Here is a 15,103-nt window from a genome sequence, read left to right as displayed (position 1 = left end):
CACATTTATTTGCTAGGGACAGTGCAATCATTATTTATCTATTTATTGCATCCATACACCTTTAGATATTTGACAGCGCCATTTACCTCCCCACTCAATTTTACATTCTGTGGTTCACTTGTGTGAACAATTAAAAGGTAGGTTGCAGTCAACACCTTCATACTTTCTTTCATTTATCCTTAGCGCGGATTTTTTCTTTCTTTCTTTGTTTTTGCACATAGCTTATTCCAAGAATGGATGGTCAGTGACATGTGAAAGCTGCACTTGAGCATCCCAAACTAAATAAAATAAAACCCAAAAGAAATTAACAATCCAAAAAAAAAAACACTCCTGAAACTAAGGATTACTTGCAGAACAGAAAGTGGTTTTACCTGGAAAAAAAGCCCTAGCAACATAGAATTAAAAAAAATAAAATAATCTCCTAAAATAACATTTTAAATTTCACCCAAAAACCCACTCTGAGCAAAAGCCCATTGTTTAGGGGAAGCCTTGGTGCAAAAAAAATGTGACCTAAAATAAAGGCCCCATCAACATAAAATTTAATCAAAAAACCATAAAACCACCCTTTAAACAAAAACAAAAAAATGTGTGCTATAGATGAGACAGCAGCAAGTGATGACAACACATATTTTACACCAAATCAGGCACATCTCATTTTCTTTTTCCCCATTCTTCTGAAGTAACTTCTGCTATTTCAACACGTGAAACTGTGTAGAAAGTGGCCCTTGTGGTTTCTTAGAATTTCTTTAGAAAAGAACACCTACCTTTTTTTTTTTTAAGGTTAACCCCCTGCCCCATTAAAATACACACTATAAATTGAACTCGCACGTCTTGCTCTTGTAGAAGTGAACTGATCATTTCAGTGATTTCACTTCCTTGGAGAAACCATAAAAATGTTTCTGAGCCTCTGTTGGCTGCTAGTAGTCATTGCCTATGAGGCAGAAGGCCTGGTTGCTAATGACTTTGCAAAGTGCTCCGGGGTCTTCTTCAAACAAAAAATGCCTGTTGGCTTTGAAGGCATAGCCAATCCTCATGACTTTAAAGAGATTCCAGATGGAATAAAAAAAATAACTGATCTGGCGTCTCCAGCCTATATTTGTCAAACGCTTGAAAGTAAAAGTTACTACGCCACTTTATATGACAGAGGAAGGCGCATTCCCCTGTATTCTGCCTATATCCTAGACAGGAAAGAAGCAAATAAAAAATCAGATTGCAAACGACCTGGATCATTTCAGTTAGAGCCGCAGGTATGTATATCCTTTTGGTATGTATATTCTATTTAATAGGAAAATGTATTTATCCATATGCAGTTATATTTATACCTAGTGAACGAATGCTAATAGGTGCTTGTATGTCATCCATTGGTTTATGATATCCCTATTGTCCTCTGCAAAAGCCAGGTTGATAATATGGAAAGAAATAGCCAGAGAATAGGTGACTATCTAAGGTGACCATTTCTCGTAAATGTATACCCCTTATGGACCACAACAATCTATGCATTTCCACTATTGGCTTTTATTCAGTGATACTGTAGCTTGTCATTACAAAGTCATAGATAGATTTTTTTTTTTTTTTTTTTTTAGGACAAACAAGACATTCCTTAGGTGATATTACAATAAATATTTTGTTTCTATAGACAAAAATATGTTTTTTAACCTTTTCTTTATTATTGAAGTTGTATAACATAGACAGAAAATAATAAAGTACAACATTCTAAAAAAAAAGGAGACCAATTAGATTAAAAAAATGTGTTATTTTAAGGCATTAAGGTACTAGACTGATTAATCTGTAATTTAATAATAATATGTAATATATTTTATATAGACTATAATAAAGGAAGCATTTCAGGGCAGGAGTCATCTCCTGGGCTTCTGATGCTGACTGCAGCCAGCAAAAGATCACTATTGTAAGTGATCTTCTGTTCACCTGATCCAGAACAAAACATAAAAGACCAGAAAACAATTATGTATTCATGTGATGAGTGTGCGTGTGTGGTGTGTGTGTATATATATATATATATATATATATATATATATATATATACACACACACATATATATATATATATATATATATATATATATATATACACACACACAGGTGCATCTAAAAAAATAGAATATCATCAAAAAGTTAATTTCTTTCAGTAATTCAATTTAAAAAGTGAAACTCATATATTATATAGAATTATTACAAACAGAGTGATATATGTCAAGCATTTCTTTCTTTTAATTTTGATGATTATGGCTTACAGCTAGTGAAAACCAGACATTCAGTATCTCAGAAAATTAGAATATTATATAAGACCAATAAAAAAAAGGATTTTTAATACAGAAATGTTAAAAGTATGTCCATGTACAGTATAGTATGCACTCAATACTTGGTCGGGGCTCCTTTTGCATGAATTACTACATCAACGCGTCGTGGCATGGAGGCAATCAGCCTGTGGCACTGCAGAGGTGTAATGGAAGTCCAGGTTTCTTTAAAAGTGGCTTTCAGCTCATCTGCATTGTTGGGTCTGGTGTCTTTCATCCAGGGCCGGTGCTAGACTATTTTACGCCCTAGGCAAGACCAGCTACTTGCGCCCCCCCCCCCCCCCCACCGCCCCCAAAAAAATGTAATAAAAAGGGAAGGGGTTAAAAACTCCTCTATGTCATACCAAGTGGCCCTGATCTGATGGCTCCTCTATGTTATGCTGTCATACCCTGTGACCCCCATATTCCTCCATGTCACACCTGGGGACCCTAATGTCCCTCTATGCCACACCAAGGGACCCCGATGATCCTCCATGTCACACCAGGGGCACCTGATGTTCCTCCATGTCATACCCAGAGACCCTGATGTTTTTCCATGTCACACCATGGGACCCTGATGTTCCTCCGTGTTACACCTGGGGACCTCAGTCCCAATGGCACACCCAGGGACCCCAATTCCTCATGGCACACCTGGTGACCCCAAAACCCTGTTACACCCGGTGACCCCTATCCCCCATGGCACACCTGGTGACCCTGATTATCTTTCACACCAGGGAACCTCCATGTCACACCCAGGGACCCTGACCTGTTCTGGGGACACTCACTGGGCAGTATGAAGAGAGTGGCCTGCACTCTGCCCTCCTTCACCGTGATCCTGCTGATTCCTTCTCCTAGGATGCTCCTTTTCTGGACCACAGTGCTCACCACAGCTCCAACCGACTCCTGGTAAAGGGGGAAGCAGCAGTCAGAGAACTCCGCACATCTCTAATCCCCAACCTCCTCAGACCATTCCGGTGCCTCGTCGTTTCTGCTCCAGTAAAGGTAACGCCCTCCAGTGCCATGCTTGGGGTCAGGTTCAGCTCTCCTCTGCACCCTGCTTAATACTGACCCAGGGAAATGAACGGCTGCCCACCAGCTCAGTGCAGAGAGTCACTTCCTGCCCAGGGTTTACACCACTCAACTCCAGCCAAAGAGGATCATCATGCAGGCAGCACTCCTGTGGGCTCCCTTCCTGCCTCTTGCCCCCCCCCCCAACAATGGTGGAAAGCCAGGGCCTGGTAGTTCAGCCACTGCCCCAGACACCTGGTATCTTCCTCTGTCCATTCTTCCTCCCCATTCTTTCTCCCTCACTGCCGCCCCCTCCCCTCAGCTCACAAGGATCATTCTAGATGGACAGAGAGTGCCGACTCATGGCTGCGCCCCTAGGCTGCAATGCGCTCTAGACGGCTGCCTAGTTTGCCTAGTGGAAGCACCGGCCCTGCTCTCATCTTCCTCTTGACAATACCCCACAAATTCTCTATGGAGTTTAGGTCAGGCGAGTTTGCTGGCCAATCAAGCACAGTGAAACCATGATCATCAGGGCCGCCATCAGGGGAGTACAGCCCATACACTTGTAAGGGGCCAGAGGGTCTCAACGGGCCCGGCTGCCTGGCGAGAATGAGAGAAGGCAGGGACGGGTACAGAGGTGCCCCGTGGCTGCGCTGGCTTTCTGAGTGAGAGTCGGTAGCTACTGCTGCTCTGTCTGTGTCATTGAGCTCACATAGGGCTCTTTGCTGCCACCTCTGGCTACTTCCTGCATGTGCACTACTCTTGTGTGCACTGTACACAGTACAGGTTCTGTATGCTGGACTGCCGCTCCTCTCTGTGTCTCAGCCACATGTGGAAAGAAGAGCTGGGACTAGAAAGACCACCTTACAAGTAAGGGCTATTGTACAAGTGAAGGGGGGGGGCTGTGTACAGGTGTGTGTGTACATGTCTGTGTGTATGTATATATATATATATATATATATATATATATATATATATACAGTATATATATATATATTTTATACACACACACATGTGCGGGGGCTGAGTGCGTACAGGTGTGAGCGGGGGATGAGTGTGTACAGGTGTGAGGGGGGGCTGAGAGCGTACAGGTGTGATTTGAGGCTGAGTGCGTACAGGTGTGAGCGGGGGCTGAGTGCGTACAGGTGTGAGCGGGGGCTGAGTGCGTACAAGTGTGAGTGGGGGCTGAGAGCGTACTGGTGTGAGGGGGGCTGAGAGCGTACAGGTGTGAGCGGGGGCTGAGCGCGTACAGGTGTGAGGGGGGCTGAGAGCGTACAGGTGTGAGGGGGGGCTGAGTGCGTACAGGTGTGAGGGGGGGGGGGGCTGAGAGCGTACAGGTGTGATTTGGGGCTCAGTGCGTACAGGTGTGAGGGGGGCTGAGTGCCTGCAGGTGTGAGCGGGGGCTGAGTGCGTACAGGTGCGAGGGGGGGCTGAGTGCATACAGGTGTGATTTGGGGCTGAGTGCGTACAGGTGTGAGGGAGGCTGAGTGCGTACAGGTGTGAGGGGGGGCTGAGTGCGTACAGGTGTGATTTGGGGCTGAGTGCGTACAGGTGTGAGGGGGGCTGAGTGCGTACAGGTGTGAGCGGGGGCTGAGTGCGTACAGGTGTGAGCGGGGACTGAGTGCGTACAGGTGTGATTTGGAGCTGAGTGCGTACAGCTGTGGTGGGGGCTGAGTACGTACAGGTGTGAGCGGGGGCTGAGTGCGTACAGGTGTGATTTGGGGCTGAGTGCGTACAGGTGTGAGGGGGGCTGAGTGCGTACAGGTGTGAGCGGGGGCTGAGTGCGTACAGGTGTGAGGGGGGTCTGAGTGCGTACAGGTGTGATTTGGGGCTGAGTGCGTACAGGTATGAGGGGGGCTGAGTGCGTACAGGTGTGAGGGGGGCTGAGTGTGTACAGGTGTGAGCGGGGGCTGAGTGCGTACAGGTGTGAGGGGGGGCTGAGTGCGTACAGGTGTGATTTGGGGCTGAGTGCGTACAGGTGTGAGCAGGGGCTAAGTGCGTACAGGTGTGAGGGGGGGCTGAGTGCGTACAGGTGTGATTTGGAGCTGAATGCATACAGCTGTGGGTGGGGGCTGAGTACGTACAGGTGTGAGTGGGGGCTGAGTGCGTACAGGTGTGATTTGGGGCTGAGTGTGTACAGGTGTGAGGGAGGCTGAGTGCGTACAGGTGTGAGGAGGGGGCTGAGTACGTACAGGTGTGAGGAGGGGGCTGAGTGCGTACAGGTGTGAGCGGGGGCTGAGAGCGTACAGGTGTGAGTGGGGGCTGAGAGCGTACAGGTGTGAGAGGGGGCTGAGTACGTAAAGCTGTGTAAGGTGCTCTAGAATTTCCTGGTAGAGGGCTGCAAAATGTTTCACAGTCTGTGATGATTTGGAAGCCATGTCATCTGCTGGTCCACTGTGTTTTACCAAGTCCAAAGTCAGCGTAGCCCTCTACCAGGAAATTCTAGAGCACTTCATGCTTCCCTCTGCTGACCAACTTTATAGAGATGCTGATATAATTTTCCATCAGGACTTGGGACCTGCCCACACTGCCACAAGTACCAATTCCTGGTTTATTGATCATGGTATTACTGTGCTTGATTGGCCAGCAAACTTGCCTGACCTAAACCCCATAGAGAATCTGTGGCCAGACCCAACAATGCAGATGAGCTGAAAGCCACTATCAAAGAAACCTGGGCTTCCATAACACCTCAGCAGTGCCACAGACTGATTGCTTCCATGCCACGCCGCATTAATGCAGTAATCCATGCAAAAAGAGCCCCGACCAAGTATTGAGTGTATACTATACTGTACATGGACATACTTTTCAGTAAGCCAACATTTTTGATAGAAAAATCCTTTTTTTATTGGTCTTATGTAATATTCTATGAAAAGTTGGGGGGAGGTTTGGGACTTTAAATGAGGCGTGTGGTCATGACCATGAATAGTATAGACAAATTAGAATGTATATGTTCCATATGGGTAGATTTATTAATATGTGAATATAATACAACATAAAAACAATAAATATCATGCAACAGAACATGTCAGGAGATATACACTGGTATGACAAAATGATATAAAAATGATTGTAAGAACAAGAAACATAGTATGACAAAAACCTCCCAAACCTCCCCCCCACTTTTCATGTTATAATAGGGATGGAGATACAAACAATCCTTGTAACCTCACTCAAAGTCCCGTTTCCCTTCCTTTGTCTCAATCTTATATAGGGATGGAGACGTGCGACCATCATTGACCATACCCTGATGTCTATGCATTGCCTGTTACATTCAGGGAGTCGGCCCTACTTACTCGGGGGTCGACAATACTATTATACTAATATTTGATGTTATATAACCATATTCAATATATCATTGTCATGCTTTAACAGTGGTCTTGCCGGGAGTAACATACACTGCTGTCATGACCATTCTCTCCTGGTGCTTGCTTTTTGTTGGACATCCTCTTCCTTTCCTCCGCCCCGGGAGCTGCGATGCGCCCTGGCCGCCCTCCCCCTCCTCCTTCGCCCTTGTGACGCGGAGGTGGGGGCGGGCCAGGCCACGGCGCATCGGCGCCACGCCCTTTCCGTGTGGCATTAGACGCCAACCCCTTGGTGTTCTGGCCGACACGCTGACGTACCATCCACGTTCCTGCACGAGGTTGGCTTGGCGCCAACTCCGGCTCGGCAAGCCGTCAGCAGTTGCTGCGGCTTTCCCCCTTGGAACAGTGAGCGTGACGCTGGGAGCTTTTCTTATGCACGCCTGGATGGAGCCGTTACATCCTTTCACTTTCCCATTGGATTATTACTATGGCTACTTTCTTCTTCGGCCTTATTGACCTTGGAAGTTACTTGCTCACACCAGGTAAACATACTCAGGTCCTGGTTTCTCCCTTTTCTCTTCCTGTTTCGCCCCCCCCCCCCCTTTTTCCTCTACTTACACATTCTATACTATATGTATACATCTATGGGGCACCTCTTGTTAATTTGTTCCATTCGGTCTTCTTTTGGTTTTCCACACTCTCCATATATTCTTCAAACCATCTCACCATTCCTCTATATACTCCATTACTACTAATATTATATATTTATTTCAATTTACTCGTATAAACCATATGGAATGGACTAGTGAGATGATGATTTGTCTCCCAGTCTGCATAGATCTTTCACCTCATTTCTCATTCCTACTATTCTTCCTTTTCCATTTTCCTTGACCAATCACTGGGCTGTCCATATTCACTCCATGGTCACTCCGACCATGTCATTTTCCCATTACAGCTTTATCTGCACCCCCCTTACTTCACAGCATGCTTACATTTATGAGGCATCTTTTACTCATCATTTTTTTTCATTCTTGTTCATTTCAGTTGGCTTTGGGAGTTTTTCCATACTTTCTTATCCACTCTCGAACCATCTCACTATTCCTTTATATATTGTACATATTTTATATACTCTATTACTAATATTACAATATATTTAATAGCATTTACTCATAGAAATCATACGGAATGGATTAGTGAGATGATGATCTTTTTCCCAGCCATCATATCCTTTCATCCTACTTTAAACGGTTTACCATCCCGCGTGCCTGGCATTGCTCCCTCAGCTCCTGGGGCGGATGATATAGGGGTTCTCCCATGGCAAGTTACCAGAGGTAATAGCTCCAACATCTATTTTTATTGTAAGCCATTTTCATATTTATTCATGTGCCCGATAGAGACATCTACATACTCTTACACACATTGCTACTCTCATTATATTCCTTTTTCCACAGTTAATGAATTGCACCAGCTCCTGAGGAAGTGTTACATACACGAAACGCGTCGAGCATTTATGATGCAAATCTGTGGATCATGTATTTATTTTGTCATACTATGTTTCTTGTTCTTACAATCATTTTTATATCATTTTGTCATACCAGTGTATATCTCCTGACATGTTCTGTTGCATGATATTTATTGTTTTTATGTTGTATTATATTCACATATTAATAAATCTACCCATATGGAACATATACATTCTAATTTGTCTATACTATTCATGGTCATGACCACACGCCTCATTTAAAGTCCCAAACCTCCCCCCCACTTTTCATGTTATAATAGGGATGGAGATACAAACAATCCTTGTAACCTCACTCAAAGTCCCGTTTCCCTTCCTTTGTCTCTATGTAATATTCTAATTTTCTGAGATATTGAATTTGGGGTTTTCACTAGCTGTAAGCTATAATCATCAAAATTAAAAGAAAGAAATCCTTGACATACAGTATATCACTCTGTGTGTAACGCATCTACATAAAATATATGTTTCACTTTTTGATGATATTCAAATTTTATGAGATGCGCCTGAATATATATAAATGTAGCACTGCCCCCTTGGGAGCTGCTGAGAATGGATTCCCCTGGGTTACCCATAGCAACAGTCTGTGAAATCTTAGTACTTTAACACTTGGCTCAGTCAATAAACAGTCAATAAACAGTCCAGGGGAATTGTTTTTTTTTTTTTGTATTTTATTTGGAACTGGGATGGGAGAAGGGATGAATGGGATACTCCAACTTAGTAACTATGCACAAACTTGAGGACATCTAACTGCAGGGTGTGCAGCAAGGCCGCTGCTTCACTTTGCCACTGAGGTGAAGATTTAAAGATGGATTTTTCTTTAGGTTTCTCTTCAGGGTCTAACTTGGCACCCCCTTTCTTACTCGCTGCCCCCTGCCCAGGAAGGGCTGACCCCTGTCCACTGACTCTCCCTGGTACTCACAGACACTGTTTTTCCTCAGGTCGCTCTGCCACTTGCTCCACAGCCAGTATCCTGGACTTCCTGGCTCAGCACCCCACTTCTGGTCCACTAGGCCAACTGCCTGTGGCCACTTTCCACACTGACAAGAGGAGAGACAGCCGTCACCCTCCTCCTGGGATCTGGCTTCCTGCCCAAAGACGCCCTGTCACATGTGCCCCTGGATTTTATGACCAATCCCAGGATGCACTGCGGTTCTGCCCTCCCACTGGGACAGCCTCAAAAGTGGGTGTGTCACTGGCAGGGTTTCCTCCACTGTCCAACAGGCTCCCCTATTGGATACAGTGGGGACACTCCCTCAGACCAAGTGAATCACACCTGGACACATGTAACAGGCAAAACTAGAAATCCTGCTCCCTGATAAGCAGAAGAGCAAACAAATGCCTTTACCTAGCACCTGACTAGGAGGGTGCTACATATATATATATATATATATATATATATATATATATATATATATACAGTATCTCACAAAAGTGGGTACACTCCTCACATTTTTGTAAATATTGAATTATATCTTTTCATGTGACAACACTAAATAAATGACACTTTGCTACAAAATAGTGAGTGTACAACTTGTATAACAGTCTAAATTTGCTGCCCTCTCAAAATAACTCAACACATAGCCATTAATGTCTAAACTGCTGGTAACAGAAGTGAGTACACCCCTAATTGAAAATGCTCAAATTGGGCCCAAAGTTTCAATATTTTCTGTGGCCACCATTATTTTCCAGCACTGCCTTAACCCTCTTGGGCATGGAGTTCACCAGAGCTTCACAGGTTGCCACTGGAGTCCTCTACCATTCCTCCATGGCAATATCACAGAGCTGGTGGATGTTAGAGATCTTGCTCTCCTCCACCTTCCGTTTGAGGATGCCCCACAGATTCTCAATAGGGTTTAGGCTGGAGACATGCTTGGCCAGTCCATCACCTTTACCCTTAGCTTCTTTAGCAAGGCAGTGGTCATCTTGGAGGTGTGTTTGGGGTCCTTATCATGTTAAAATACTACCCTGCGGCCCAGTGTCCAAAGGGGGGGGATCATGCTCTGCTTCAGTATGTCACAGTACATGTTGGCATTCATGGTTCCCTCAATGAACTGTAGCTCCCCAGTGCTGGCAGCACTCATACAGCCCCAGACCATGACACTCCCACCACCATGCTTGGCTGCAGGCAAGACACACTTGTCTTTGTACTCCTCACCTGGTTGCCGCCACACATGCTTGACACCATCTGAACCAAATCAGTTTATCTTGGTCTCATCAGACCACAGGACATGGTTCCAGTTATCCATGTCCTTAGTCTGCTTGTCTTCAGCAAACTGTTTGCGGGCTTTCTTGTGCATCATCTTTAGAAGAGGCTTAGTTCTGGGATGACAGCCATGCAGACCAGTTTGATGCAGTGTGCGTGGTATGGTCTGAGCACTGACAGACTGACCCCCCACCCCTTCAACCTCTGCAGCAATGCTGGCAGCACTCATACGTCTATTTCCCAAAGACAACCTCTGGATATGATGCTGAGCACGTGCACTCAACTTCTTTGGTCAACCATGGCAAGGCCTGTTCTGAGTGGAACCTGTCCTGTTAAATCACTGTATGGTCTTGGCCACTGTGCTGCAGCTCAATTTCAGGATCTTGGCAATCTCATTATAGCCTAGGCCATCTTTATGTAGAGCAACAATTCTTTTTTTTCAGATCCTTAGAGAGTTCTTTGCCATGAGGTGCCATGTTGAACTTCCAGTGACCAGTGTGAGAGAGTGACAGCAATAACACCAAATTTAACACACCTGCTCCCCATTCACACCTGAGACTTGTAAAACTAACGAGTCACATGACACGGGGGGGGGGAGAAAATGGCTAATTTGTCTCAATTTGGACATGTTCACTTTGGCGTGTACTCACTTTTGTTGCCAGCAGTTTAGGCATTAATGGCTGTGTGCTGAGGTATTCTGAGGGGACAGCAAATTTACACTGTTATACAAGCTGTACACTCATTACTTTACATTGTAGCAAAGTGTAAATTCTTCAGTGTTGTCACATGAAAAGATATAATAAAATATTTACAAAAATGTGAGGGGTGTACTCACTTTTGTGAGATACTGTACATACACACATAATAGGGGACGTATACTAAAACTAGAGCACTCAGTATCTGGTGCAGTTCTGCATGGTTGCCAATCAGCTTCTATCTGCAGCTTGTTCAATTGAGCATAAACTAGTATGGGGACAAGGCCATCTGGTGCCCAGGGTGAAATGGCAAACTGCGGCTGCCTCCCCCCCGGTTCTTTTTGCAAATTAGTCAGTGTCTTTTCAAGGCAAGAACATAATTAAAGCATAATGCACTCAATTTAGGTTTGATTCAAAACAGAATTCACTCACACATATTAAAAATATTGGTTTTTGTGGTTCGGTGCTCCCTCAATTTTTTTAATCCTGTTCTACTTGTGCAGATGCATAATATGCTGTAAAAGTACCATTCCTACTGTATTTTTATAACAACCCTCATCATTGGTGCCAGTTTCCAGAATAATAATAGTGCCAAATTCCGCAAAAACAACCCTCTGCATTGGTGAAAATGCCAGTTTATACAATAACTTATAGCATTAGTGCTACTTTATTCGAAAACCCCCAGCATTGGTGCCAGTCTATGCCGTAATAACCCCCAGCATCATTGCCAGTTTACACAGTAATAACCCCCAGCATTGGTGCCAGTTTATGTAATAACCCCCAGCATTGGTGCCAATATACACAGTAATAATCCCCAGCATTGGTGCCAGTTTGCACAAAATACCATATATATTTTTGGTCAGTGGTGTCATTCAATGCAAACCCCCTTCATTGGTAACATCTTAACTTTCCTGCATTGATGGTCAGAGGGGGTGGTATTTACCACTAGCCGATAATGCAAAGAGGTTAATAAATATTTCCACTGGCCATTAATGCAGCGCTGGGCAGTGTAAGTGTTTATTAACCCCTTGCATTACTGGCTAGTGGTAATGTTTATTAACTCTTCCACTTCCCAAAGGGGTTAACCATTTGCCTGTACAAAGTTGCATTTATCCTCAGCTGCAGCACTTCATGTTTGTGATTAACTGACTACCTCCATCCCACTTCCGCAAAATGCTGCTTCCTTCCAAGCCTGGAAATTATGTCATGCTGCAGAGCAGCAGGCCAGGACCATCCTTCCCCTGATAAGTGGTGTACCGCTCAATGAAGACTACTCCACTATTACAGTCTGCACATAAAACAGGTGCTGGCCCTGCATGCATCAGGAACATGTAGGAAAGGGAAGTCTGGGTGGCCTCACACTGCTTGAATTAATGGTTCCAAATATGTAAAAGCGAAAATCCATACAGCACATGGAAGTAAAAAATCGATCAGCTAACCCGTTTCACACCTATCTTGGTGCTTAGTCATAGCTGGAATATAGATCACACACACACAGGTATATACAGTGTATATATATATATATATATATATATATATATATATATATATATATACATACATGCAAAAATAAGCAGATGACTGAATGCAATCAAGTTACCAATTAAACACATCTGTGTGTGGCCAATGAAACATAGACGGATGATTAATCATCCTGACAGAGACCAATCACCCATCCAACCATAGATAAAAACATCCTAGGGAAAAAAACAGTTTAGAAAACTTGATAAGAACTAAAATGTGAACCTTACAGCATAACAAAGACTTCGGTACCAGATGCATTTTATACTATATTCATTGAAAATGTCACATTATGCACATCTAAATGTACCAAAGAAACCATGGTAAGATTGTGCAAATGTACACATCGATCGATTATGTATATAACATATATAGGCCTAGCCAAACCTATGGCAAACATGCCACTAAAGACCAAGATCACCACACCAGAAAAGCATATGTGAACCCATATATAGGCTACTAAATAAATATATCTTAATGTACAAAATATTTAATCACACAGTGTATTGATGTATAGATAACTATGAATCTGAGTAGGATGCATCCCCTAATTATAAAAGTAGGAGACATCCCACTCGAAGTTCAAACCCGCGGGCTTCCTAGTATTTAAAATGAAGATCCGAAAAAACTCTTTTTTACAAAGTATTCTAAATTTATCGCCCCCTCTTTTCGGTAAAGTGACTCTTTCCACTCCCTGTATGTATAAACTGGTTAAATCTTCGCTATGGCATTCATTCCAATGTTTTGCTATAATTCTGATATCAAATACTTCAGTCGTTACATAGACGATCTGCTCTTCATTTGCTCCAAAAAGGTGGGTAGCTTAGAGGAGTGGCTTTTCTATCTCAATCATAATAACCTTAAAGCGGAGTTCCGGGCACAAAATCGACCTAATCGATTTTGTGCCCATCCGCTTGCTTTGCTTCACCTGAAAAGGAATTGGATAGTTAGGATTATTTTTTTTTTTTTCTTACTTACCTTGTAATTGTAGAAAGAAATACTCACCTTTCGTCACTTCCTCCCTCTGCGGTCGCGGCCCGCACCGTCTCTTCCGGCTTGCAATGATTCCTGGGAGCTGAACGTCATCGCTCCCTGGAATCAATGCGCCTGCACTGGCCCCCGCTTGTCACTTCTGGTGCGACGCCGCATTCCCTGCTAAACAGCTTCTGGGCATGCCCAGAAGCTGTGTAGGAATGCGGCGCCGCGCCGGAAGTGACGAGAGGGGCCGGTGAAGGCGCATTCTTGGAGAAGAAGACGCGGAAGAGGACGCAGAAGAGGATCGCGCTGGCTTCAGCTGCCCACAACAGAGATGGCAACGCTGTGGAAGAAATTTTATAAGTGAGTATGTCTTCTTGCAGGTAAGTGCGAACCGGGACAGATCAGAGGCTAGCCATTGTGGAATGTACTAGCCCTGACTGTCCCGGGGGTATGTTCACTGAAAAAATGTTTCTGTGCCCGGAATTCTGCTTTAAACTACAGTTTTACAGGTCTCATGATGGACTCCATGTCCATTGAGTTTTTGGATGTTACTTTGATAGGCGAGAAAGACGGTGTCATCAAAGCTGTATAGAAAACCAACGGCTGCCAATTCTCTGTTAAGAGCTGATTCCGGCAACCCTAGACACACCATTAGGGGTATACTGGTGGAACAACTTTTGAGACTTAAACGTATTTGCAGTAGTGATCTTGATTTCCAGAGAGAAGCTGCAGATATGGTTTGAGAATAGGGGTATTCCGAGCCTATTTTGAACCGAGCGATTAATATCGCTAGCAACACCACAAGGAGCAGTTTGATAAGAGTTTATAACAAAAGAACCCATAAGTCCATGAATATTCCGTTTATTTCAACTCCCCCTTCAGTGCAGAATTTGGGAAAATTAAAAATACCATCAATGAATATTTACCAGTTTTATATAATGATCCTATCTATGCACTAATTTTATCTAAAGGTGTCAGGATGGTTTCCCGCAGGGCTCCCACTTTAGGTAGAACTTTATCTCCCAGTCTTTATACGAGTAACAAACACCCTCCTCATTGGCTACAGTTCAAAGGATCCTTTCGGTACGGGGTGAATGGGTGTTCATGTTGTCTTCACATCAGAAGGGGTGATACGATCCATTCCACCGCCACCAATAAGGACTTTAAAATTCATTTATTTATCAATTGTAACACCAGGTATCTGGTTTATATTATCACATGTGAGCTTTGTTCTATTCAGTATGTGGGCCGAACGATTCGCAGATTGAGGGATCGGCTCCATGATCATCTTTATGATATTGAAAAGAATCACTCTACTAATGTAGCAAAACATTGGAATGAGTGCCATAACAAAGATGTAACCAGTATACAGACAAGGAGTGGAAAGAGTTACTTTACCGAAAAGAGGGGGCGATAAATTTAGAATAGAGGTTTTTTAGATCTTCATTTTAAATACTAGGAAGCCCTCGGGTTTGAATTTAGAGTGGGGTGTCTAACACTTTTATGATTAGGGGATGCATCTCACTCAGATTCACAGTTATCTATACATCAATACACCTTCTGTGATTATATATTTTGGACAT

The 15,103-nt window shown here is 43.9% G+C and overlaps 1 protein-coding gene across 1 annotated transcript in view; it reads left to right on the top strand.

Moving 5' to 3' along the window:
* Positions 1 to 811: 811 nt before the first annotated feature.
* Positions 812 to 15,103, top strand: part of LOC309554069 (endonuclease domain-containing 1 protein-like) — a gene marked incomplete at its 3' end in the record, with an annotated part of 30,095 nt that continues 15,803 nt past the window's right edge. The window contains exon 1 of the mRNA XM_082255600.1: positions 812 to 1,247. Within this exon, the coding sequence (XP_082111726.1) occupies positions 894 to 1,247 (354 nt within the window). The 5' untranslated portion in view covers positions 812 to 893. The remainder of the gene's footprint in view (positions 1,248 to 15,103) is intronic.

Source organism: Pelophylax lessonae (assembly GCF_965119305.1).
Source record: "Pelophylax lessonae genome assembly, chromosome: 4".
NCBI classification, from domain to species: Eukaryota; Metazoa; Chordata; class Amphibia; order Anura; family Ranidae; genus Pelophylax; species Pelophylax lessonae.
Note: the sequence above shows the minus strand (reverse complement) of the source record. Positions and strands in the feature narration are given on the sequence as shown.